This window comes from Alosa pseudoharengus, unplaced genomic scaffold (assembly GCF_046254945.1).
Source record: "Alosa pseudoharengus isolate Yale_2024_CS ecotype anadromous, Long Island Sound unplaced genomic scaffold, YU_APseudo_1.1 YU_APseudo_1.1_scf_15, whole genome shotgun sequence".
Taxonomy (NCBI): Eukaryota; Metazoa; Chordata; class Actinopteri; order Clupeiformes; family Clupeidae; genus Alosa; species Alosa pseudoharengus.
Genome location: NW_027468620.1, coordinates 11,762,747 through 11,790,444, shown reverse-complemented (window position 1 = coordinate 11,790,444; position 27,698 = coordinate 11,762,747). Strand labels below are relative to the sequence as shown.

Below are 27,698 nucleotides of genomic sequence, written 5' to 3'. Positions count from 1 at the left end.
CCTCTTAACATCATCTAAGAAAGGAACGAGTAAACAAGTGTTTACTCGAAAGATTGCATCTTTCAGGTGCAATATTGTAGATCTAGAAGCATCTTTTTGTTTACAAAATAAATCTAACTAAACGTTTTAAACACATAGCAGATGGACCTTTTAGATATAACACGCTGTATGTAGTAGTAGGCCTAGTCAGGTCCCTACTGGTCAAATAATTAAGTTACGAGATCATAAAGACTTGTTTCCGATGGAAAAGCGGCGTTGCATTCAAGCCTTTTGGGGAAGTGTAATTACTGCGTATTGACATGTAGCAATGAGGTATGGACCACTGGTCAGACGTTGGCAGCATGCTTACAGCTCTAGGTATTCCATATACATAAAATGATTTGTGTACTTCAAAATGAGAGTGGGCAAAGAGGCAGTGAAAAGTGCTGATGCGATTCGGATAGGGTTGTAGCTACTTTGATCACGTTCATATTTTACACTGCATCACAATGAGCGTCTGTGTGCGCTTAAATGTTTGTGTGCATGAGAGGATTGTATAAGTGTGTGTGTGTGTGAGAGAGAATGTGTGTGTGTGTGTGTGTGAGAGAGAGAGAGGGAGTAAGAAAGGGAGCCAGCCAACAGTAGGCCTATACAGCTCAGAGAAGACACGGCCGAAGTGATTTCTACTTCTTTTATTAACACAAAAGCAGGAAACACGGGGGCAGTGGGGGTGTAACGAGATTTACTGGCGACGGGGATGGTGCTCGCTGCTAGGGGCTAAGTGGGGGTCCGGCTCTCTGGGCCTACCCATCCGTGGTGAGAGTAAACGCTTCAGAATTCCACCGGCTAATTGAAAGTGCGGCTTTTTAAAACAGAGATTTAATAAACTGAACATCAAAGCTGGTCATTTTTTAACCGGAGCACCTCTGAGGTAAGTGGGAGCAAAATTCATCAGAGCCCTTCTCAGCTCTTTTTCGAGCACCAAGATGACAAACTGTTGCGCTGTTCAGTGTGGTGGCAAGTGCACTAAATATAGCATGACCCCACTCTCTTCCCCTCCTACTCACTCCTACTTTTTTTCTCTCTATCCTTCAAGATGCTGCTTTGTATATTTAAAGGAAACTACAGCGAAGCCATGGAGCATCCTGTTTGAAAAATGATCCCTATTAATGTGTGCATTGCTCATTACACAATGACTCACACTACAACTGTATCACCTCTATGCATCAGTATTTCCTTTTATTCCTTCATTGTTTTAAATACAGATTATTTTTATTCTGCGTTAGATTACTTTCTCCTTGGGGTGCTGCGACCAGGGGTGGGGGATTTGGGGCTGATGGGTGGGGTGGGAGACTTGGCGGATTGCGGGGCTGGGGTGGGGGCGGCGGACTTGGGTGTGGGGATCACAATGGGGAGAACGGGTGGCAGGATCCTCCTGGCCATGGGCACGGGTTTCATGTCCGGAATCTTGTCTCCATGCTTGTAGACGCTCACGATGACGTCCACCGTCTCGCCGCCATACTTGTTCTGCACGGTCATGGTGTACTTGCCGGAATCCTCCATGCTCACGCCTTTTATGGTGAGGCTGGCGAACTTGCCAGAGTCAATGGAGATGACGTACTGGTCGCCGGGCTCCACTTCCTGGTCATTCTTGCACCAGCTGACCTGTGGCTTGGGGTCTCCGCACACTGTGCAGGTCAGGCTGAGAGTCTGAGCAAAGCAAAAAACGAACCCTTCAGAACATAACCTTCCCTGGCCACGCAATTATAACCCCAATTCAGAAATAGTTGGGACGTTGTGTAAAATGCAAATAAAAACAGAATGTGATAGAATACAAGTCTTGTAAACCCATATTTGGCAGCAAAAGGCACATAGACAACATATCAAATGTTGAAAATGAAATGACTATTTTATGGAAAACATATCATCATTTTGAATTTCATGTCAGCAACCTGTTTCGAAAAAAGTTGGGACGGGAATCTTTACCACTGTACTGCTTTACCTCTTCATTTAACAAAATTCAGTAAATGTTTAGGAACTGAGAAGACCAGTTGCTAGAGTTTTGAGAATAAATGTTGTTCCATTCCTGTCTGATATAGGATTTCAGTTGCTCAACAGTATCATGTTAATCAAGTTTTTCATACCATGATGCACCTAATTTGACAGGTCTGGACTGCAGACAGGCCATTTTAGCACCTGGACTCTATAGAGAAATACTGTTGTTTAAATATGTGCAGAATTCATATTGGCAGTTTTCCTGAAATATTCAAGATCTTCCCTGGAAAAAAACATTGCCTGGATGGCAGTATATGTTGCTCAAACCCTGTATACATCATTCTGAATTGATTGTGCCTTGCCAGATGTGCAAGATGCCCATGCTGTAGCCACTAATGCACCTCCACACCGTCATAGATGTTCAATTCGAATTGAGGACCAAAACAAGTTGGAAAGGTTGGATGCTTAGATAGCCCCTCTCCTCTTTAGCCCAGATGAGTCCATGATTTCCAAAAAGAATGGCAAATTGTGATTAGTCTAACCACAGCGCCTTTTTCCATGTTACCTCAGTCCATTTTAAACAAGCTCAGGCCCAGGTAAGACGGTGGTATTTTCTGTATCATGTCTCATTTTCCTAAGCCCATACAATAACAGGTCTGGAAACAGGTCTGGTTTTGATGCAGTGCCATCTGAGGTCCAAAAGACCACGGCCATCCAATTTGTTTTTCCGCTCTTTCCCTTGTTTGCAAAGATTTCTTTGGATTCTCTGAATGTTTTAATAATATTATGTCCTGTAGATGATGAACTCCCCAAATACTTCACAATTTCATGTTAAGAAGCTTTCAAATTACATTGTTTCATCATTTGTGCACACAGGTTTACACAGAGTGATGTCAGGATGCTTCTGACGTCTACTTGCACACTGCTAGCACTCTAACTTCCTTGATCATCCTTCCAACTGTGCAACACAGCACTAATGCTGATGCTTGCTCGGAATGAAATATTATTGTTTCATATTCTTTTCGGCGTGCATAATTTAACTCCACTCAACGCTTCAGAATGCTGCATAAATCCACAAGGGTAATACTAAAAATGTAATATCTCAAGGCCCTTGGCCATCTGAGTCCTACACACCACTGTGATCCTAAATCAGCAAGTTGCTGAGATTAAAACTGAATAAGAAATATTGACCTGCTAATGCGGCTTTAATTTAAAAAAAAAAAAAATGCAGCTCTGACACATAATCACAAATGCCTGCTTAGACGTTTTCCTGACAGGTTTCCCATAACAGTCTGACAAAGGGTGTCCAGCCACTGAGTCCCCCCCCCCTCTCCCCAGCAGGCAAACAGTGGCGTGATGAGTGACCCACACGATTGTGGGGGACGACGACATGATAAACCCAACCTTGGCTTATTGATAAATCATTGCAGAGCTTGCCCATTTCCCCTCACCTTGAACCCAAGGTGTTTTTCCTTGTCTTTGAATTATTCACCTTGGTGCTGCTGCCTCCCCCTGAACCACCCCCCCCCCAAGCCTTGACTAGCCCCAGCATCCACAAGTAATTGTGTTGTGGACCAACTGGCTGATGCCACATAGACCTTTGAAAATAAATCAATACTTCACGTCTCACCTTCTTCTCCATGATGGTGACCACATCTGGGAGACCACCACAGACCTTACCACGATCTGAAACACACACACACACAGACACACACACACACATACACATGTGTGTTAGACCTATTTTTTTCCAGATTTATTTATCTATCTGTCTGCCTATTTTTTTGCTTAACTAAGTCTGCGGGGGGATATTGTTAAAAAAGCCACCAGCTATTGCCGTAAGCCAGAGAACATACTCACTCTTTTCAGCATATGCCTCGGCTCTGGAAGGTGAGAGAAGAATGGCATTGTTAGTGGAGTCATTAGCACAGAGTAATATGTTACCCATGGTCTGACTAGCTGTGCACATGCTCTGCATTGCTAAAAAAAACCCTCATCTCTACCTCGCCTCATCAAAGACTGAGCGCTGAGCCCTACACAGTTCACACAACAGAACACATGCTGCTCTTACTTGAGTCTCTGGAATTCTGCATAGGCGTTATCATAGACTGCAGAGAGAGAGAGAGAGAGAGAGAAACACAGATTAAAGTGAAGTGTTAATGGAAAGGAATAAAAATTAGCTTTCTGCTTCAGTTCCTGGAGCCAATTCTCCTGGAGGCAACAGTGGTAGAGCGGGAGGGACAAAAATAAAATAATAAAAAATAATTTCCCATTATTTTAATGGCATTGTTTTTCTGCCGTGGCCCAGAATAGGACTTGCTCATTACTGTCACCATCCCACCAATCGCATGACCTGTCAGAGGCCAGCCCTTGATTATGTTTGTCATCAAACAGTCTGTTGACTGACTCCAGCCTGCGCTGGGATGGCACCTTTGATATCGAACCCCCCCCCCCCCTCCCTTTTCCCTCTGCAAGTCCATCCCCAGATGTGCCTAAATATTCTTCCCCTGCGATTCTGTGTAAGCAGCTGCAACCATGGCCCTTTCCTTTCAATCACAAACACACAAGAGCAGGTGAACAGAACGGAACGGAATAGAATAGAATAGAATAGAATAGAATAGAATAGAATAGAATAGAAAAGAATAGAATAGAATAGAATAGAATAAAGTGGAGCAGAGCTCTATTCAGATAGAGGAAATATATTTCTTGGCGGAAGAATGATTTTCTATGAATAAGTCGTTACATTTCTTGTTGCTGTGCCTTTACTTTATAAAACTTTGCCAGGTATTTATAGCAACAGTTTTAGGAAAGTGTTGTGCCTAACAACGCCCCTTAGCTGTTGTCAAATCAGTGTAACCTACAGTACGGCCTCTCGGGGGGTTATTGCTTAATTAGAAAATGCCAATAACTGTTTCCCTAAGCCTAACACTTTATGACATTTTACAGACTAAACAAATTGATTATTTGAGAATATAATAAATTAATCTACCATAGAATCTGTCATTTGTTGCAGCCCAATGTGAGAGTGGCCTCAATCAGTGATATGGGTTTGGCCATATCACAATGGATCCAGATCCACAAGTTCCTGGGAGTGTCCTCTAAAAATGGATTTGGTGGAATTCAATAAACCTAAACCTGGGGCAGGTGCAACAAAACTATTCAACAAACTCCTTTATGGAGATTTATCTATATTGTGTTGTGCCAAGCATTAGTGTGTTTTTTTTCATTATGTCTATGACTAACAATGTTTCCAAGAGAACAGTAGAGTAAAAATAAATAGTCTCGCCAGCTTATGAGACTGCTTATATTCAAACTGTCCTTCACATGATAAGGCTAACAGTAAGCTCCATCATTAAGGACAGTGGGAGGAAAACAAACCCTTTTCACAGACCACACTCCTTCAGGGATTATTATTCATTAAAGATTCATAGGGGGCAAAGTCTCAAACCTCCACCCAGGCTTACTGGTGGTAAACCATACATGTTCCCCCTAAAACACTGTTGGTTTAATCAGAATTCTGGATAGCAAATTTGCACTTATGATGGCATGCCAATGTAATAATTATCTGTGCAAATGTATAAGCATATGTGTATGTATACATAACTCACGTTGTCCAGAGAAGTCCATGGTGCGAGTATATGTCTTCTCAGCGTCTGTAATCTGAATGTGATAAACACCCTTGTCCTTGTCAACAGGCTCGACAATCTCAATGGATGCCATGGCTGGGGTGCCGCCAATTCTAAGTCTCTCAGAGGCAGACAGTTTGGTGTCCCTATAACAATACAGAGGGATATAGAGAAGTATATATAGTGAGTTTTAATACTCAGCAGAAACACATGCACATGCTTACACACACACACACACACACACACACACACACACACACACGCACACACACAAGAATGGACAAAATAGATTAGTGTGCTTCCACTGCTTCCTTGACTCTTTTTGTCGGCCAAGCCATGAAGAAAAAGCTTTTTACAGTTCAAAAGAGAGTTGAAGATATTTTCAGATTATTTCTTCTCTGTCTGATTGCCTGAAAATAACCTCTCACACCAATAGTGCCTACGCAGCCTATACAACCTATGTCGTCTATGCTAAGGTAGGTCAAGCTGTTTACCACTCCTCTGATTCTAATTTATCCTAACCATGCAGCAACATATTCAAAACAGGTATCCACTATTGCTGTTGTGGTACTGACAACAAGCTTCATTGGAATGCTTATAAGAGGGAAGACTTGAAGCAGCCACTTCAAAATGAGATTGAAGGCCCCCGCATGTGTTGACAAAACTGGCTCTCACTTGACGTGGGGTTGTAAAGAACAGCTCTACTCGGAGACCCAGGGCAAAATGCTTATCCTTCATGTCGGTATTCTGCTGGGTACATGATCCGCCCTTGGGCAAAGCATTAGGTAACTTGAAATCTGATAAATCTGCATTGTATCAGAACATGGTGGAGAATACATACACACAAATGCAATCTCCTGTCACCACTATTTTTCCCTGATTCCTTCCTTGCCTCACACAAAAGGCGGTTTCAGAGCGACTCTGAAGTCATGTTTAAAGGTGCAGTGCAACTTGTGCCTTTGGGGACGTCAGCCACGTAGCTTTGCATTCATCTGGATTTATATATTTCCCTCTCTCCCTCACACACTCTCAACGGCACAGGAAAACTATGAAAATGTATAATAATATACAGCGTTTTTACATTGTTACATTGACATTTGCTTTTCTTAGTGATCTTGAATAAAATGATGTGCAAATAAATAGATGAATAAAGAAATAAATAAATAAGGTTAAAAAAAAGACTCATACTTTTGCAGCCACTGGATTTTCATCTCCTCTGTGTAGTACTTCATGCGGCACTGGAGCATGATGCCCTCAGCAGTGCTGTGGACGTTCAGCTCGGCCGCAGAAGATCCTGGGGAGACAGGAGAGGAAAGGGGGGGTCACCCACTCAAGCTCATCTGGGCTGACAATTAGTCTCTCCGTCTTATGAGGTATCAACAGAGGGTGTGTGAAGGTGTGTGTATGTGTGTGTGAGTGTGTGTGAGTGTGTGTGTGTGTGTGTGTGTGGGGGGGGGGGGGTGCACTCCATAATGAGACTAACTCGTGATTGCTTTCACGAATAGGTTGCAGCTCCTGGGACGGCCTGTTGTAGATGAAAACCCTCGTCGTGGTGACAGGAACAAATTAGTTACTCACTCACCGGTTCATAAAGGTGACCTGTGTTGTTCCCTTAAGAATGGGATAGTTTTTTTAATGAGCCGCTCAGCTTCCTCTGCCCAATTTGTGGCAAAGAAAAGGTTCTCCAGGAACTATGTACCTAGCAACGAGAGAACCAAGCAATACCCTGATGCTATCGCCTGAATGTCTACATATTGTGCATATTCTCGAGGATTACAGCACTAAATTTGCATTATCACACAGAAGACTGTAGTGTAGCTTTAGTATATGCACAGCCTAGCTGTTTGTGTGCTATTTCATTATACATTAGGTCGTCCTGATTTATGCCACAGATTTTCAAACACATAATGCACAAAGAGATAAACTGAGGGTTACATTCTTCATATGTGGTCAGAACCAAATATTGGATTGTAAGGGGGCGGATGTTGGAGGATTTGAGGATTTTAAGACTTTACACCTCGGTGCACCACTTGAAATATGGCCACAAGTAAACATGCGTCATACTGGTAAACCTGCAATTTTATCATTGTTATCCCCTGCCGTGAGTTGCAAGTCAATACATTTACAAACAGCAACCATGAAAACAAACTCATCAATCCAGACAAGCTGAACATCAATAAGACTGTCATATAAAAGCCTTTCGAGAGGAGAAACATAACAGATTGCAATGTGATACACTTCATGTATGCTATGGGGGAAACACGTGTGAAATAAAAATATAACATGGTACCTACCAGCCAGACGAGTTAGGTCATTGATGACATTATCAAAAGCTGTAACACAAAACATGAATAAGGCCTGTTAAGCCCTGATAAGGCCTGACATGAAAGTGAATACGCACTGCTGTAGAATGTCCATGAAATAAATGTGTGGTTTAAGTCAAAGAGCATGTTGATTTACCTTCACCAGAGATGTTGATGTGAGACTCGTCTTTTCCTCTGTCATCACTGATGGAAGCCTTGTAAACGCCAACATTTTTCTTGGAGAACTATAAACACACACACACACACACACCAAACTCAGTGAGGCATGTGGTGAGACAGTGAAAGGTAGTAGTTGGCAGCAATCACTGAAGCATCAGCGCTTAAGACAGATTTGTTCCAGTACAACATCGCCTTGCAAACAACTCTGAGTGGTTTGACCAAAATGCTCTGAAATAACATGTACTACATACGCTACACCAAATACAGGTGCATTATGAAAATTTCACTGGCTGAACAAATTATGCAAACCACTGATTTTAATGCTTTCAGTTGACTGCATAAAAGGGCTTGTGATTGCTTGAAATACCATAATCACAAATAACAACAGTCTATTGTCCAGGATACAGTGAAAACCATGTATTTCCAGCTCAGCTGAATATCCCACAGTTTGACCTATTGCTTTCATAAATGTTTTTTTTTTTTTTAACTGCATCCACATTTTTCTCCAAGATGCACTCGGCCAAATATTTGAGTCTATGCATGTGAGTTAGGCTGTATTCCCATGTAGACTCACACACTTCCACACCAGGAATGTTAGGGAGGAACAGTGGAAGCCCAGGCATCACACTCAATGTTATGGTAACGGTTGCAGTTTGTTTTAGAACATGAAAAGGGAAACTGACAACTGGGATTTGTGTGTCATGTTACAGCACACCCTCTCCCCACAACATCCAGGCCCAAACAGACAACCCCCCCCCCACCCCCACAGACACACACACACACACAGGCCCTTCACGCCTCAGAGGCCACGAGAGGGAGAGAAAGAAAGAGAAAGAGAGGGAGAGAGAGGACCAGTTACCAAGGCGAGGGGGAGCTTGCACACTCCAGATGTTAGGTCTGCCGGCACATCAGGGACGATTTCGGCGCCGTCCTTAGACCAGTGGAAGACGGACTCCTTCTTTAGATTAGCCACCTGCATAAGGAGACGCAGACAGACAGAGAGAGAGAGAGAGAGATAGAGAAAAGAGAGGAGGATAAGGAGGAGCCACCATGAACCAGGGACAAAAGTGTCCAAGCAGATTGGAAATGGCAGTGGCGTCGACACAAGCGCCATCTGTCACACTGTTGCTCTGACGCCTCTCGGCACAGGGAGAACAATGATGATCCCTGTGACGAAGATGAATTGCGCTGAGAGCATTAGTCATTTAGATAGGCATCAGCGATAACTGAGGCCATTATTTTCACTCAGTCTTTTGGCAAATGTAATAGTGGGGGGCTGCGAGTGAGGCGAGTGCCTGACTTGCCTTGCAAACGAGGGAGACGGAGCAGTCATCGCCGACGTGAACAGAGAGGAACTCGCTGAAATGGGGACCTGGGGAGAATTACAGATCACATTCCAGCCCTTTGTTCTTGAGCCAACTAACTACATGAGCGCACAGGAAAGATAGCAAATTAACTTACTGAGGTTGCAGTTTTTCTTTCAAAACAGGCATAAATTACAAAGATTATGCAACTATTACTGCACTGTAATTTCTGAGATACGGTGGTAGTTAGTGTTCTTCCAGCATACCTTCCTTGACTCTGATGTACTCCTTTCTCTGATATTCAGCCTCGGCCAAGGCAGCCTTGAAAGCTGAAATCGCCCAAAGAAACAACAAAAGGATTAGAATCTGTCAATGCCACACTTCTCCTGGCGCTATACCCCATGTCAACATCCCAGCTGATTGGCACTGGGTAACCCTGAGACAGGTGAGCTTACCATCGCCAATAAGCACCAGGGAGGACTGGGCCTTGGCCTTGCCGTCCTGGATCTGAACAGTGAAGGTGCCCTCGCTCTCCTCTGTGAAATGGTCCCAAATCATCTCAATGACGCCAGTCGCGGCATCATGGCTCATCTTGGTTTCCTGTGAGAGCAGAGGAGAGTTCTTCAATTCATTTTTTTTTCCATTTCGGATTTTCAAACCAAATGAAGGAAGAAAGAATCATCTCTTGATTGCACTGGTGAAATAAATTTGCTCTCCAGGGACTGCTGTTTAGGGAGTATACCACCCCCCCCCTTTTTTTTAAAAAATATGTCGCTCCTGGCCTGCTTTCGTCTTGTCATGACTGCTCTAAAACAGTCAGTGAACAATGGAGAGCACACTGGGCTAGGCCGCTGGATGGGCTGCATTTCCAATTTTCGACAGCAGAAACATCACAGCCACAAAGGCATGCTAAACAAATGCCATTTCTTCGCTTTCTTCTTTTTCCCCCCTCTCTCTCTCTCTCTCTCTCTCTCTCTTTTCTCTCTCTCTCTCTCTCTCTCTCTCTCTCTCTCTCTTTTTTTCTCTCTCTCTGTCTCTCTCTCACTCTCTCTCTCTTACCTGGCAGTTGGCAAGCTCCTTGTTGTTGGCGAAGAACTTGTAGGTCACGGCAGAGGAGATGCTCTCAGCCTGCACCCAGAAGCGCACGCGACCCCTCTCCAGGATCTTGTATGCCATCTCTGCCTTCATAGGAATAACTGACAGGGGGAGAGACAGAGAGAGGTGGCTGTGGCGGCAACGGCACGTCACTATGGCTCAGGGAAATTTCCATCCAGAAGCCTTCTAAATAAACATTTAGAGAGCCAAGGGGATCAGCTGACATTAGAAGTAATGTGTGTGGAAGACGTCAGCATTTTTGAGAGACAACATACCTCCTTGTTCTGTTCAGATAACTGGCAATAATGGCCCCGTGAGCACACACATATATGCAGTATACTATAAACAGTATCTTATTAATATTTAATGGGTGCTATTGAGGAAAAGCTTTACAGATTAGTGTTATGTGCATGCACCAGTGGTGTACACTAAAGATGGTGATATGGAGAGAGCTTGCTTACTTGGGTTGCGGATGTCGTAGCTCAGAGCCAGCATTTTCTGCATCTCTGCAATGGAGCATGGCATTCATAAACGATAATAAAATCAACATTTTACTGTGTGTAATCATTTTATGATTATAGTCATTTGCTATTGCCATCTAGAAAAGCATCTAGAGTGTGGGTATGTGAGTGTGTGAGTGTGAGTGTGAGTGTGAGTGTGTGTGAGAGAGAGAGAGAGTGTGTGTGTGTGTGTGTGTGTGTGTGTGTGTGTGTGTGTGTGTGTGTGTGTGTGTGTGTGTGTGTGTGAGAGAGAGAGAGAGTGTGTGTGTGTGTGTGTGTGTGTGTGTGTGTGTGTGTGTGTGTGTGTGTGTTTCCATAGCACTGCTTCAGCCCACACACAGTATAATAGTATTAATAAATAACAATCTGGTCATAATATATTTACAGGCCTTACCTTCTGCAGATATTTTGTAGCTGGCTGAGGCACCATCTGTATGTGTAGCAACGACTGAGAATGTTCCCACATCCTCCTTGTCAGGATTCTTGAAAAGCAGTGTTGAGCTAAAGAAAAAGAGGGGGGGGGGGGGGGGGGCGCAGGTAAATTCAACACATAACCCAAACACAAGTATGAGTGCTGCTTAATAATCACACTGGACCTGCATTGACACATTGATGCTAATTCTTACGTGCTGCCTTGTGTCTTCACAACAACTCCCTTGGAGAAGTCAGTGATCTGCTTGTAGGACTTCTTCCACACAAACTCAGTCTTCTCAGTCATCTGACAACTCTCGAACGACAGATAAACGTCGCCTGTGTTCTCATCCACACCACACTTCATCTCCTGGGTGCCTTTGAAATGAGAGGGAGACATGTAGGAGGTTGATTGACAACGAAGCTATTTCTTTCTTTTTTTTAAAGGAAAGGCTGAGATGGAGCTTTTGTGTGCATGGGGGATTTGCATGTGGTAGTTTCCTTTTTTCTGACTTAGTCGGCTCTTTATTTCAGGGTTGGCACTCAGCAATAGCATATCTCTTGGCCAGTTCCTGCCTGCTATTGTTTTTCTCCCATACACTCTGACAAGAGCCTCACCACATGACTCTATACTGCACCCTGCTGGCCAAAGCTGGTAGAAGCAGAATAGCTCAAAAAATAAAAACATTTGACACCTTCTGATGAGTCAGAGGCTTTTTTTCCCCCCACACGCAAATGTTCCTTATCGACTCACACACAGACGACTCCTCCCTGGGACTGTTGAAATCACTCACGGCTGATGTGTCATACCCTTCCACCACAACCCAGCTCTCCACACAGATTATCCTATTCTCATACAGAGGAAACTCCTGAGTAAAATGAATATCATATTATATATATTATATAATATATACACATACACACACACACTCCTCTATTTATTTCTCTGGAACACAAAGTGGTGCTCCCTTCTGTGTCAGGTGGGGTGGGATGGGACTCTTTCTCTCATCTCTCTCTCTTGCTCACTCGCTCTCTTTCTCTCTCTCTCTCATGCTTTCATGTTCTTTAATATCTGCCCAGGCTTGAAATGAGCATCCCGCTGGCGCGCAAGCTTACCTGGCAGCGCCTTGGCAATCACTGGGTCGGAGGGGCCTGATGGCGTGCCAAGGCCCTCTGCGTTCTCCGCACGCACCCTGAACACGTAGGACGCGCCAGCCTCCAAGCCAGACACCTGAGCAGAGCAAGTCACAGGTAAAGAACAGTGGGAGACTGCATACTAAAGCAGCAGTGAGAAAAGGCAGATAATGAGAGGCAGGTGTCTTGTGTTGTCTTCTTTTATTTGCGGTCGCAAAATACAGGGGCATTTTACACCGATCCTCTCTAGAGGACGTTAGTTACCTTGACGTAGCGGTGATTGACGGCTTTTTCGTTGGCGGCGGTCCACGCGCTTGAGCCGGCCTTGGCGAACTCCACCACGTAGCCAGTGACGGCACTGGCGCCAGTGTACACCGGAGCCTTCCACTCCACCACCAGAGAGGTGTCCCTGATCTCACAGAAGGTCATGTCATATGGAGGACCTGTCAATCACAACAACAACTGCACTAAGAACGCAGCAAAAACAGGATGTGACAATAACTTTTCAAACAACACATAGTTAAGAGACCCATCCTGAAGGTGCTTGTTAAATAGCTCATTTTGAATGCATGCCATGGGCAAGTCCTGTCAACACAATATTTCATTATGCAGACAGCTTGAGTGCGATCGTGATGACAAAGGAAAACAACCTGGACAGCATGGGAATTTGAGCAGCTTTACGGCATTTCGCAGTTGGTCTTACCTGGCTCTGCCATCTTCCAGGCGGTACACTGGAAGGTGCTGCTGGGTTTGGAGGCAGCGCCAAGTCCAGCAAGACTCTGCCCGTAAATCCTGAATTTGTAAGACGCACCCGCGGTCAAATTCTCAACCTACAAAAAGACCACCAGAGCTATTAAGAGAGTTGTATTCACACTATATGCTGTTGGTGCTACAGTACAATCTAATAAGTATATAAATGTGGAGGAGTAAGTCAGGCCTACCTTGTAAATTCTCTCTGTGATAGGGGGGATGTTCACTTCCTGCCAGACGTTCTTGGCCAGGTTGCTCTTGTCGATGTAATACTCACTAACTTTCGCACCACCTGACTTCAAAGGACGCTTCCAGTTCAGAACCATGGAGGTTCCATCACAGCTCAGCAGACAGATGTCGTAAGGAGCAGATGGTGTTTCTGCAGTGAACATGGAAGGATTAAACGCTGTCATTACAATACACTGTACGTCCAGGAAAAAGTCAGACAGCTTTGCTCTTGACAGGCCCCTTCTCATCACAAAAAAGAATATCCTGCTTTTTTTTTTTTTTTAAAAGAAAGAAAAAAAGATTTTTCCAATCCGTTTCACACCAGAACCCCCATTTATAACGGTCCTAGAGGTTTATGCATAATCTCTTATTATGCAGAATCTTTTTATCAATTTTGTTTGTCAGAGGAAAACACCCATACCATCGTTTACAAATCGATTTCCCAACATCCCAGATGTCTAACAGGCAACGATTTTATCAGGTTGATCACCAATCTGTGATCATCCCTATTTAATTTTTCAATAGACTTGTTTGCTCTTTAAGCACCTGACCAAATTGATGGGAGTTTCTCTCTTCTCGCACTGCATATTAATATTGATCCAGCTCCTAGTGTTTGCCTTTAATTTATATCCATGGCTGTTTGAACAGTTGTTTAAACACTCAGCATTGATGCTTCAAAAATGCATGGTTTGCCAAGCAATGGCCAATCTAATCTATGAGACAGCTTGACTCTTGAAGTGACAAGTCTTTAATCTTAGGCATATATGGTAAATTACTAATTTAGAGGGGAAAAGAAGGTGCTATAATAGTGTGATGAGTAGTAGTCCTTCACAGATTTGTGAAATATTACACGCTGACACTGACATTACGCTGACATCTGTATTCTAACAGGTCACCAATTTAGAGGTTTATTTCCTATGTTTTTGTTGATACCTCACTCCGAGATGAACCTGATAAAATAATATTTATCTATACTACATAATATACATACACATACATATATGTATATATATATGTGTGTGTGTGTGTGTGTAAGTATGAGTGGGTTAATTATTGCGTATATCCATAGCATGTATGTGTCTGGAAGAATGTGTGTGTGTGTGTGTGTGTGTGTGTGTGTGTGTGTGTGTGTGTGTGTGTGTGTGTGTGTGTGTGTGTGTGTGTGTGTGTCTTAGGTGTACATGTGCAAGTGTGTGCACATATGTGTGTGTGACTGAGTACGGTGGTGGCAGAGGTGGCCAGCTGAACATTTTCAATTTCCAGGCTGGCATCGGTCTTGTCTCGAAGAACATCAAACATAATTCATCAGACCACATTTGCAAACACAGCCTCTGATACCCTCCCTCCACCAATACTCACTGAGAGCTGCACGCACAAGGATGGGGGCTGACTCCTGGGATTCATCACTAAGCCCCAGCTCATTGATGGCTTGAACACGGAACACATAAGTCTCACCGGTAGTCAGGCCTTGAACCACGAACCTAAACAAACCAGGGGAGAGGATATTTCAGGGCGCACATCCATAATGAGGAGGAGGAGAGTTATGAGGTCATCTCTTAACCATGGGAGAAAACGGCTGCGCTGAACTCACGCATGGTGTACTATTTGTGCATGTGTGTGTGTGTGTGTGTGTGTGTGTGTGTGTGTGTGTGTGTGTGCTGTGTGTGTGTGTGTGCGTGCATGTGTGTTATGCAAATCTACTGGAAGATAATCAGCACAATGTTCTTCTTCTAGGAGTTTAAGAGAGGCATGGTGAATCACAATGCTTGACATCTTTAAAATGTAAATAGTTTTCCATCTGTTTCCTCGAACAAGGAGACAAGGTCAGGAGTATCATCACTAAAGCATTTCATAAAATAATTGAGTCCAACAGCACTGAGAAGGACACACTCTAATATCATGACATTCAGATTCATAAACAAAAACAAACAAACAAAGATAAGAAACAACATACTTAGTTTTCTTGTTTGGCTTGTGATTGGCTGAAGCCCAGTCCTTGGATCCCTTGACGCACGAGTCGATGTAATACCCGATGAGGTTGTTGGGCTCTTTTGGAGGTGCCCACTGAATGAGGACCGAGGTGTCCGTTTCCCTGGTGGCGACGACCTGACCCGGAGCGGACGGCACACCTATCGGATCAAACACCCCGTGCGTTAAAAATCGAGGGGGAAAATGGGCTCATTATTTTTAATTAACTACAACGGCAGTGCCATCCTGCACTACAGCGGCCCACAGTTGTTGTTTTTTTTATTATTTTATTTTAAATGAGGTCAGAGATTTTTGGCATTAATTAAATCACCCCGAAGCCGTCTCTTACCCTTGAGCTCCTGGGTCTGAATGGGCTTGGAGGGCTCAGAAGGTGCGCTGGTGCCATACATGTTTGCCGACAGTGCTCGGAACTGGTACTCTTTGCCCTCGGCCAAGTCAAACACGGCGTAGCGGGGGGATCTCACTGGCACTTGAGTATTCACCCTCTGCCAAGCACCGCTTCCCACCAGAGTCTAGGGAAAATAAGGTCAAAATAAACCCCCCAAAAATCTCGTTCAAATAAATAAGGATTGATATGAAGTGACAGAGTTCTTCAGTGACAAACAAGCCAGCTTGATAATCACTGTGGAAAGTGACGTTAGCTCCGCTGCAATATGGTGCACCCGTGTACCCCATACCCACAGGTAAGAAAAAGACAAACCTTCTCGATGTAGTACCACATGGGGGCGCGGTCATGATAGGCAGGTGGAGTCCAGCTGAGCACGACATATGTTCGGTCGGCCTCGGAGGCGTGGATGTTGGAGGGCACCCCGGGCGCTTTTCCCTCAGCTAGAGACGAAGCACATCAGACCGAATTACTGTCCTCATCCGAAGCGAGCACGCAGCCATGCATTACCTCTAGGAAATGTCAGCTGCAATGTCACAGGGTCTGCACTTCCAAGTTACACTAATGGCATCCGATGGTTGCTACACACACTGCGGTGTCTATTTTGTGGCACATGCTGAAAGCTCTGGGGCAGGTTGATGTGTTCATTTCAATTTGAGGGAAAAGGGAGGGTGTGCCTCAGTACATATGGCAAGAGTAGAAATCTGCAGTAAATATGCTGTACATCTAGCATGGAACCCACATGACAGAATGCCAATCAAAATACCAGTGAGTGGGCTGGCACTATCGACTTTGGAAAGAGCTATGGAAATGAACTGAATAAAAGGAGGAAAATTAATTAACTTGCAATGTTGTTGAGTCATCAGATTATTCCATGTCTTTTGTGTCGAACATGAAATAAAAATTGAATTCTAAATTGACTCCATTTCACTTTGAGCCAGAGCTGAATAAGAAGTAATTGTGGTCCAAAAAACTGAGGCAGAACCAAGCTGAAATGAGGGTGACATGTTGCACCTCTGGAAAAAGAGATACCACAGATGGCTCTATGCTGCCTTCCTGATGGAATTCTCATCAAAACCTAATTAGCACCTCTCAGATGAGATCCAATTATAGACTGCATAATTATTGCTAATTATTGAAAAAGAAAAAAAGAAAATAAATAAACATGGAAAGAATATGGAAACGTGACTGTCGCTAAAGCTCAAATTGTAAAATATATCTAATAATGACTACCTGTACCAAAAACACCATAATGAGCTCAGACATATATAAACACATGACTCACTGATTTGTGAACAGTATACTACCTTCAAGGTCATCAATGTAAGTCACAACATCAAGTTTGCCGCCCAACTTTGTGGCTGAAAAATCAGAAAAAGACACAAGTTATGAATACTATCAGTTGCTGTAGACAATGCACTGCTGCAAAGAGTAAAACGCATGAAAAGCCATCCTGCTGCAAGGCTCCTGTATTACCCTGAAGTCTATCAAATTCGGTCGGATCCAAAGCAGCGATAGGATCGGACATTCTGGAAGGCCTACTGATGCCGTGAGAGTTGACGGCTCTGACCCGGAAGTAGTAGGAGTGTCCCTCAAACAGGCCGGACACTGGGTATTTGCAGATCTTGATGGGGGAGTCGTTACACTGTGTCCAGTTCTCAGTGCCAACCTCACATCTGGCAGAGGAAGCAGACAGGTCAGTAAACAAGAGACCATCTGGTCGAGGCAGCCCAAGCAACCCAAATGATTAAAGTATTTTCTCAGCCATGCACTGAAGAGAACACTCTGAATCTTGGTGTAGGTGAACTAAACTATGTTTGTCACATAGTTTGCTTGTTATGCAACCTGTCCACTGCTGATGATGATGATACATAGCCTTGTTTATCGTTTATTGCTGTCAGCGGACTGTGTCTTGTTACATTACTCAGTTCGTTAGTTGTTTTTGTTTCAATGTTATCTTGTGAAGGGAAAATGTAAAATTCTCTCTAGACCGGGAGATAAATAGCTACAGTCTCCTGTCACTTTTCACACTGAAAGAGTGCTTGTCAGTGGAATCACCGGTCTACAAAGTATCCGATGATGGGGCCTTCAGTGGTGGTGTTCGGAGGCTTCCATGACACAATGACATAATCTCTGTTGGCATCATGGATCTTGATGTCCATCGGAGCCCCAGGTGCCTGAGGAACTGGTGGGGGACCGTCTGAAGGAAGAAAAAGAAATAGAAAAAAGGAAGGAAAGAAAGAAGATTGAAAGCGACTCTGGCTCCATGGCGAGCCAACCCACGTCGTGTGATTCTGAATTTCTTTCCCCGTAATGGCTACCGGGTAATAGAATTTCTAAAAATGACGATGGACGGCGGGGCCGCCCAGAGAATCCATTACTCTCTGACAGATTACCTTCTACAGAGAGGTAGGCGCTGTGCACGGCATCGCCCCCCTTTGTCACCATGCGGAGGGTGTACACGCCCTCATCATCCTTGTAGAGCTGGGGAAGGGTGAGCTTAGCGACACCTCCGCCGGACTCCATTTTCACCCACTTTGATTCCTTCAAAAGGTGCTCTGGGGAGGCAGAGAAATCACATTTTGAGCCTTTAGATAGAGCTAGAGAGGTTTTTTTTTCTCTTTTCTTTTTTTTCTGGGAACAAGGTGTGTTCCTCCCGATTAGAAAATGATTTGGAGGTTGCAGCTTTTTTTTATATTTCTATCTTCTTTTTTTTTTGAAGAAGAAGAAGAATGGGGACAGAGCAGGTTGTACTGGTAGAATTGTAAACAGTGTTCTGTATTGATGCATTTTACACTGATTTTTGTACATTGTAATTTTGAAAAATATAACTACTAGGCTATTTGACTGAATTTCTCAGATACTGTATGGTAGCTCTCTGAACAACATCTGGATTGTCAAACTCATAATGTAAGGAGTAACCTGCCCAGATCACTTAATTCCACTATGACTGTCAAACTCATAATGTAAGGAGTAGGCTAAACTGCCCAGATCACTTAATTCCACCATGTATATTATATTAACACAATTTCACTAGACATGTGCATTATAACAATACCTTCTAAAGAATACAGAGCATTTCACAGTAAAGAATTTAAGAATTTATGCTAGTTCAATCTATGCTCTGATCTGCTCCGCCACCTTTGTGGCTCACTGATGCTTCTCTGGCTGTGCATCTGCCAATTACATTCACAGTAGACACACACACACACACACACACACACACACACACACTCTGAATTACATTCATAGCAGACATAGATATTGAAACCAAATCTGTAACCTAAAATATGTCCTTACCATCTCTGTACCACAGTGCTTCAGGCTGCAGGTTGGCAAGATTTGGACTAATGGTCATCTTACAAGCCATGGTGACGCTGTCACCTTCCTTTGCAAAAGTCACTTTGAAAGTCTCCAGGAAGGTAATGGTAATCTTTGTGTATTTGATCTCAGGCAAAATGGCGACTAAAAAAACAAAAACAAAATAAAAACATATTTTATATAAAAAATACATCTTCACATCAATTTTCCTCCAGAAACTGAAGAGGCATGAATATCGCATCTTTATTGATATGGCAATTTGTATCTTTTGGCATGAATATCTTAAATAGTACTTGAGGATATATTTATTACTGATGTTCACTGACAATGTCCCATGCAAATGTATTTTGTTCATTAGTGTGAATTTGAGGGGCATCCTTGCGGGTAACAAGAAACATTGGAAAATGCGAAAAATATCGAACCCATGTTGTGAACCGTAGACACGCTGAATGCCAAACACAAGATTTATGCACAGAACTTACACTCATAGGGTGTCCACGCATAAGGACAAGAAGCCTCTTCTTCCTTGAATTCTGTAGAAAGGAAAGAGTTACCAACTAAAAACCCAAAGGATGTGATATTTACTTTGTCATTTTCTACAACACTATTCTCCCATACACTGCTAGCGAAAGTGTCGTGACGGGTATGGTGGACATTTTGAATACAGTTCTACAACATCCATTATGATTTGCATTAAATGCTAATTGTTTAAGTTGACTAAGCATTTTCCTGATGAAGTTATCATTTAACCATAAAACATTATGACTATTATTTATGCCATAATAACTGTATAATGCACTGATTGCAAATGACATGTCATTAGGGACCTTTCCAAATGTATTACTTTTTAAAGAGGTGATTTAGTGTTATTATTGTGGGAACTGAGGAGTGATTCGGTGGCGCTACGCTTAGCTAATCCACATCATTAGACGGTGCTTCAAAAGTCATCAAAAGTTCTCACTGCTGTTCTGGACTTACTCTTTACAATAATGGAGGCTTGAGAGGAGGCCTGTCCGTGAGAGTTGGAGGCAACAGCAGTGTACATGGCAGTGTCCGCAATTGCACATCTAAATGACACAAAAATAAAGCACTGTTGTGAAAATCTAGAAAATCTTACTTGCTGTTGATAATGAAGTGTTAATTAAGTAATGTGTTAATTCATGTTAAATCCATACTTTTGATCATGTAAAGGGACTGACATCCAGGACTTAATAACCTTTATTATTCAGCCATGTGTAAATATGTGCAAAACACAAACTTTGGCTTTACATCCACTACATCACACTTTTGGAAGACTTCCTTCAGGAAGAAGATCAACAAGAAACATTTTCAAGAAATCTTTTATACCATCATCCATAATTTTGCTAAATCAATAAAATGTATGAGTTTTTATAATTCATAATCTCTGCCCCCACTGAACCTTTGTTATCTTGGACTAACTTATATTGTTTATTATTGTTGTTTTTATTGAGATCAACCTTTTTTGCACATTTCCATGTTTCCATATGTTATACCTGCTGTGAAATCTTGTCTGGGTGTGCTATATGTTGTACCTGCTGTGAAGTCTTGTTAGTGTGTGCTATATGTTGTACCTGCTGAGAAGTCTTGTTAGTGTGTGCTATATGTTGTACTGTACCTGCTGTGAAATCTTGTTTGGGTGTGCTATATGTTGTACCTACTGTGAAATCCTGTTTGTGTGTGCTATATGTTGTACCTGCTATATAGTCCTTTTTGTGTGTGCCATATGTTTGTGGGGCCAAAGATGAATTTCCACCAGCAGTGGACAATAAAGACTCCTATTAATACATGCAATGACAGCTAACTCAGAGGACCTTGATCCAAACGTTTACCTATACATACCAAACTGTGAGAAAGGGAAGTTTAATAATTATATGTATGCTTGCTTCCATATGGGAATACTGTTGACTGGAGGGTGTTTTAGTAATATTATTATCTGCTGTTTTTGATTCATTTAAAGTTCGATTTTGTGACTTTTTATGTTTGTGTTCGAAATCGCTCTTCATAACAGTATAATTAAAGCAAGGATATATGGATCGATGAGTGCCTTCTTGGCCAACCTTTACAGAGCCCATTAAATCACACCACCGGTTAGCAGTGACCAAATGCTTGGAGTTTGAGGGATAATGACTTGGGCTCCATTAGGACGTTGCTTATACATTCAAAACATGTCGAACATGGGAACCTATAAGACGTGAATGGCAACCATGCCAAAGCCGCAAGGAGGGAGGTGAGTGAGAATAGTGGCTGAAATGTGACCTTCAAGCCCACAGTACTATTTTAAAACTCTCTCTACATTCCGTCCAGACTGCCACCATGCGTCGGGCAGCAGTTTTTACAGAAAGTGAAAGGGCTTCAGCAATTTTGGAATATCAACACTCAGTTGGTAGCTTCTTCGCCATAGACCTTTCACTTTCTGATGGGAAAAGGCAGACTGTGTGGAGAGCGGACTCGCCGGCCGGCCCTGTGCCGTCGTTTCTGACACAGTGACAGCAGAGAGATACAGTTCCTCTTTAAGGAGCTGCCGTGTCGAATGACACAGACCTCAGCGTTTTGGAATGAACAGCTGACAGAACCTTAAGACGAAGGCGGTACTCCAGTTCGCCTTGGACAAAATTGGAAAAGCATGATGCCATTCACCCAGCTACCTTTTGTGGACCCACACGTGTTGTCAGTAAGCCCACCACTGGTTCGGGTGTATTGCAAAGGATGTAGGCAAAGATACAGCCATTCACTAAGGATGTTGTGACACTGTGATAAAGAAAATGCCGATTCATACCGCTATGAAGTGGAATTGCTTAACCTTCACTAATTGTGTACAAATGTAAATTCTGGCCACTTTTCTCCCTTCGAGAAAACTAGTAAATGGTAAAACTGGGACATAACTGTTTGTCTCAATAAATGTACAAATGTTCACAGTCCATTGTACATGCAGATTTCTGAATACTGTTTAGTACTTGAGGCCATGCACAAAGAGGATAAAACTTAAGACATTACTTGCTGATCAGAAGGGTGTTGACTCCAGCATTGCCGTCCACTAGGTATTTTCCGGATGAAAGGTCAAGGAGGACATCATCTTTATACCTATAAAATGACAACAAACAGTACAAAATGTGCATTTGTTTCAGTTTATTTAGCATATTCCTGTATGTTTACTTGTTGTTGTATTAAAGCTGAACTTCCACCTGCCATTTTCCATGAGTGCATTCAACCTTCAAGACAAACAGTCAAAAAAGGAACCGGATCTCTCTGTCTACTCCAAAGGTTTGAGACACATTGGTCTTTATAACCTTGTAACAGCCTTGTCAACAAGGCTCAGTTAATCCCCAAAACCAGGCATGCAGATTTAACACACAACAAAATAGTTTGAATGTCAATTAGTTCAATCTTCAGCCATGACTTTTCTCTATAAAATGAACATGCCCTTTTTAATAATATCAGTTGCAGTTCCAATAATGCTATATTTGGTCTTCTTTTCACTATTCACCACAATAGTGCACTGATCAAACACTCACCATTTGACAATGGGAGTTGGATATCCATGCACAGTGCAGAAGAGTTTTATTGGTGTGTTCTCGAACACTGTGTGGGATCTCAACCTAACCGTGAAGCTGGGGCCCCTGATCATGGACCCCTCACGTATATGTTTCTCTGGCATCTTCTTGTGCAGCTATTGGAGAACAGAGAGGTGTTATGTAGACAGACAAAAAAAAACGCAACAAGACTTTTTATGCTTTGTGAAAGGTAGACCTATTGATATAGAGAAGAGGTCTGAACACAATAGGAAGGCAAACAGTTACACAGTTTCTGCTACAAAACTGGACACAAGTAACAAACAGATAGCACAGTTCCTGCTATAACACTGGAAGAAACATGAAAATTGTTGATGCCATGCCATAATTGAAATATATTGAAACAAATAATACAAGTAAGTTTAATTCAATTCCCTCTGAAACATCCTCAGGTTTACAAGGAGAATATTTGAAATGATTATCATTTCATATAAATAATGCAATCCGTATACTCCCTTACTCTAATCAACAATGTCTGAACATGTACAATATTGCATAAAGGACACATGGGGCCCTTACCACGTCCTGGATTGTCTTTGTGAAATGATGTTTGTATTCCGCAATTTCTTCAGAGCTATAATCACAAATAAGTATGACTAAAGTTTTGTAATTATCGATCATTTCACATTTGAAAGATTCACTACACAATTTTACTTTACATTTTCTATCAACTGGAGTAACTATATAAACCTAATGATCTTAAAGCAACACCATCTACTTAGCGATGCAAAGAAAAAAAATCAATTAAGGCTAATACATTCAAACAAGGGATTTCAAACATCCATGCCCTTGACTTTGAGAGGCGGTGTGGGTTCTGTGCAATTTAATTCACTCTTCTGAAAACATCTGGTCAAGCAGTCAGCAGTACTGTTATTCTTCACTCACACAACAGTGAGTTCAAACTTGACAGTGACCTATGCATGCATTTCTCTGTGCTGAGCTTAAAAGCACAATACAGCAATGTAAGTAGGCTATGAAGCACCACTCGCTCTCACCTGCTGTGTCAACAGAGGTGACTGTGTCTTATGACATGCTTGAGATAACATTGGCTGTTCCCAAGCAGCACAAAACCACTGATTGTTATACGCATGTAAATATTAATTTAAATATTAACATTTAAAATAATGCTGCAAACATCTAGATACATCAGGTTATGTCATTAGCATTATGATTAAGAAAGGTGCCAAATAACATGACTATGCAGTGAAGCTTTGACCTGCAGTAGGCCCACAGCACACAGTTATGGGCATATTAATTAATACAGTGAAAATTGCTTGTCTGTCACCGGCACAGTAACACATTATATGCTATTGATATAAAAGATTATTGAGTGTATTCTTCTGACATAGCAGAGATATCATGGCTAGTAGATTATTATTAAGGTACCCTTGGCATGGAGGGTTAGAGAATACAGCTCTAAAACCCATTAGGTCAAAATGAGTAAATGTTAAGCTATGCAACACGTCTACTAAAAGGCATAGCACTGAGAAACTAATGTGTCATTCTTGTGTTACTATTTGGACTATTCTAGGTATTGAGGCAAAATTAAGTTATATGTTAATTGGCTGAAACAATCTGCCAAAGACGGGTTGTTTAGTAAAGTCTCGAAGACCTCCCAACCTGTCTCTTACCTGGAGTACTCTTTGACAACATATTTAGACTCACTACTGCGGCAGCCGTGGCTCAAGTGCTTGTGGGCAGCAACTGTTGCAGCCATATTTGAAAACTTCAAGGGACCTACAGATCAAGTCAGGAATACAAATATGCACTATCTCTGCATTCTAAATTAAAATGAGACTTTTCCACTTTTCTGAAACAATGGAAATCTTGGCATATGCTTGTGGTGGTTTTGTCCTCCACATTGTAGGCCAGTGATACATTCAGGACCTTGTGTTCTTCAATTTTCAGAGGCCCTAAGGGCTAGAGGGTCTGAATTAATGGTGCGCTACAAGAAATGGCTGTAGATTATATTTGCTGGCCAGAGGGAAAGTAGATTCAGTCTTGGTTTAAAATTAGAGGCTGGGGGTTGGTGGGGGAGAAGTTGGTGTGTGAGACAGGGGAGTGGGGTGGGGGTCAAGAAAGGCCGGTACCTATGTTACAGTAGCCATTCATGATTTCTATGGTGTAAAAGGTGCCATTATAGCCTAAGTCCCAGAAACAATTTAATGTATGTGATTGTTTGTTGGGTTGAGTGTTCCATTTCAGGTTTGATGACAATAAATACCTGCAACAGTGTACAAACAGCTGTACATTTTTCAGAAATAGAGAAACAGAGATGAAGGATAGAGGTGAAGCATAAAAAATAAAACCAAAAGTAACACCAAAATTACAGCGATTGTTAACATGTCCTTTTGCTTTAGTAAATCCAGCACTAATGCAAAAACTATTGTTTTCAAATATGTTTGAAAAATTAATCAAGGACTAATATATTTACTCTATATTAGAAATGCAAAATGTTCCCAATTATTGTACTTTATTGCAAAGAAATACATAAACCAACACTACAACAATAAATATAAAGCATTGGGGAAAATAAAGAATGACATTTTCTTGTGAAGGAAAGGCCATCCACCCTCTTCAACGGTAATCATGCAGAGGAATCACTTGCAGTAGCCTACATGCTCTTTATGTTCAAGAAACTCGCTGCACTTCAGATATTCAGGCACCAGAAATATCAACACCCACATACTTGAACTCATTAAACAAGAGGTTTCACTTTGTACCATACAGTGAAAACGTCATCGCTATATTCACAAAATGACTCAACTGAGAAATATGCTTATTGTTTCTTTTAAGTAAAATCAAAAATCAGCCATGCTCTAATATTTATTTATTTTTGTGTGTTTTATTAGGCTCAAATAAACTAATATCACAATGCATTTGTGTTCAACAGCCTCATCTTATACTGTCCTATAGCCTGCATAATTAAACAAATAAAGTAAATAGGCTACTGTAAGTCTAGGCTAAATAGGCTATATCTAACATGACACTGCCTACAGGCCTACATTAACTTTTTTGCAAACCAAAAATCTGAAAGCGCTAAAGACGACGTCATTGTTTATAAATGCAGCTCTGAATTGCTCTACAAGAATAAATGAATAAAGCCCAATAACAGGCCAGGCTAACTTACCCTGGGAGATTACAGGAGAGCAAAGTAGAGGTGGAACAACCTCAACCCGCTTGGGAGCCACTCGCTGATGAAAACAAAATATTACCCACAGGGAATGCTGTCGCCGTCGCATCCCATTTATGGATAGGCATAAGACTATATATAGCATTTACACCAGCTTTCCCCCTCATTTCGTTCTTGAAGTGAGCGATTCAGCTATGACCACGGCGCATCAATTAACGATATTATGCTACATATTTCCCCCCTCTGTTTAATGTGTTTATCACATTTTAAATCGAAAATCAGTTTGTTGCCTCAGGGAACTTTCTGAGACAAAGTGGTTGGACACTGCAGACCACTCAAATTGAAACTATCCTATTGAAGGATCATTGGCTAATTTACCGAACACCTTTTGGAGACTGGTGGGTTATAAATTGCGCATGTGCACGCGCACGCCTGCAGGCTACAGCAAAATTACAAAATATATTTCAAACCTCAAAACTTACCTGGGCTACTGTAGGCCTAGGCTATACACTTTGCGGAACTTTCATACCCCACAAAGAGATATTTAATTTTGCGAAATCTCCTTTGAGTTAGACTACGATTCCTTAGCAGTGGACTTTGAGACAACACAAAATTGAACTTGATCCAAGCTATTTTTACATACAGTAGCCTACAGTGGAGAGTGATATCTTACTTACTCCGTGTTTCTTAAGTTTAGCAGAGACTCTGATGTTAATCTCAAGCCTATGTCAAGTAGCCTAATTATGGGTTTGACGAAATGATTTAGCCTACTAACCTAGGCTACCTGAGACTGATCGCCAATTGCCTAAGTTTTGGTTTTAGAGTAGGACAATGCCTACTATTAGGGGTTTGCACGGACGTCACATTCTGGCCGGTAACTCTGTGAATGAAGTACAATTAGGGGTTTGCACGGCGTGTCATCAGATCTGGACATCGCCATATTGGAGATACTCGCCTCATTAGAAAGCATTAGGCACTGAAGTAAATCCCTAACATCGTCAAGGAAAATGGTAGAAAAACATCTGGTGTAGGTATCGACTTCCAAAAGTTATTAAAAAAACAGGGAGAAGGGACAATAATGCCAGAAGTTATCAGAGGAAGGGGGGCGCGAACTTGGTAGGCTACTTCGTCTCGCTCACCCAACTCATATGGATCTGCGCTGCCAATAGGCCTAATCCGTAATTTTTCGAAATATCGCACCTTTTCTTGTGGTCCAAGTCCTGCCCTATATGCCTTTGTAAGCCTTTGTAAGTTTAGCCGTGTCTAAACAACAGAAAAGCTAATCAAAATCCGTCTAAGATGCAAAGGCATATAGGGCAGGACTTGGACCACAAGAAAAGGTGCGATATTTCGAGAAATTACGGTTTATTGGCAGCGCAGATCCATATGAGTTGGGTGAGGGAGACGAAGTACCAAGTTCAACCGCAAGCGCCCCCCTTCCTCCGATAACTTCTGGCATTATTCTCCTTTTTCCCTGTTTTTTTAATAACTTTTGGAAGTCGAGACCTACACCAGATGTTTTTCTCAGTCGGACCTATTGGTACAACCTAAAACACGGCAATAATTAACCATTTTCCTTGACGATGTTAGGGATTTACTTCAGTGCCTAATGCTTTCTAATGAGGCGAGTATCTCCAATATGGCAACGTCCAGATCTGATGACAAACCCCTAATTGTCACTTTGTAACAATCACACCTTAAGTTTTAAACGTTGATAGTTTTTTTCTTCTTCTAACGAATTAAAGCAAAGTAATTTAGCCTAATAAAGTCTGATT

The 27,698-nt window shown here is 42.2% G+C and overlaps 1 protein-coding gene across 1 annotated transcript; it reads right to left on the bottom strand.

The window, feature by feature from the left end:
* Window positions 1–1,266: 1,266 nt before the first annotated feature.
* myom2b (myomesin 2b) lies at window positions 1,267–25,992 on the bottom strand. The gene is made up of 36 exons (XM_076286465.1): window positions 25,921–25,992; window positions 24,422–24,527; window positions 23,310–23,364; window positions 22,734–22,888; window positions 22,216–22,302; window positions 20,179–20,267; window positions 19,683–19,733; window positions 19,180–19,344; window positions 18,276–18,437; window positions 17,938–18,079; window positions 17,356–17,555; window positions 17,187–17,240; window positions 16,195–16,322; window positions 15,823–16,006; window positions 15,460–15,634; window positions 14,865–14,986; window positions 13,469–13,656; window positions 13,231–13,357; window positions 12,792–12,970; window positions 12,510–12,624; window positions 11,609–11,771; window positions 11,377–11,483; window positions 10,944–10,988; window positions 10,447–10,583; window positions 9,843–9,987; window positions 9,654–9,716; window positions 9,388–9,455; window positions 8,943–9,056; window positions 8,061–8,148; window positions 7,895–7,933; window positions 6,789–6,894; window positions 5,583–5,746; window positions 4,046–4,082; window positions 3,835–3,857; window positions 3,605–3,660; window positions 1,267–1,689 (listed from the first exon to the last, which is right to left on the bottom strand). The coding sequence occupies exons 2-36, from the start codon at window positions 24,505–24,507 to the stop codon at window positions 1,267–1,269; spliced, it is 4,242 nt and encodes a 1,413-aa protein (XP_076142580.1). The 5' UTR covers window positions 24,508–24,527; window positions 25,921–25,992.
* Between the last annotated feature and the right edge of the window lie 1,706 nt (window positions 25,993–27,698).

Excerpts from the sequence above, each read along its gene's own strand:
- myom2b (XM_076286465.1), bottom strand. The coding sequence starts at position 24,507 with ATGGCTGCAACAGTTGCTGCCCACAAGCACTTGAGCCACGGCTGCCGC. Across the intron at positions 20,268-22,215 it reads AACACCCTTCTGATCAGCAA|ATGTGCAATTGCGGACACTG; the intron begins GTAATGTCTTAA and ends TGTGTCATTTAG. Across the intron at positions 5,747-6,788 it reads AAAATCCAGTGGCTGCAAAA|GGACACCAAACTGTCTGCCT; the intron begins GTATGAGTCTTT and ends GTATTGTTATAG.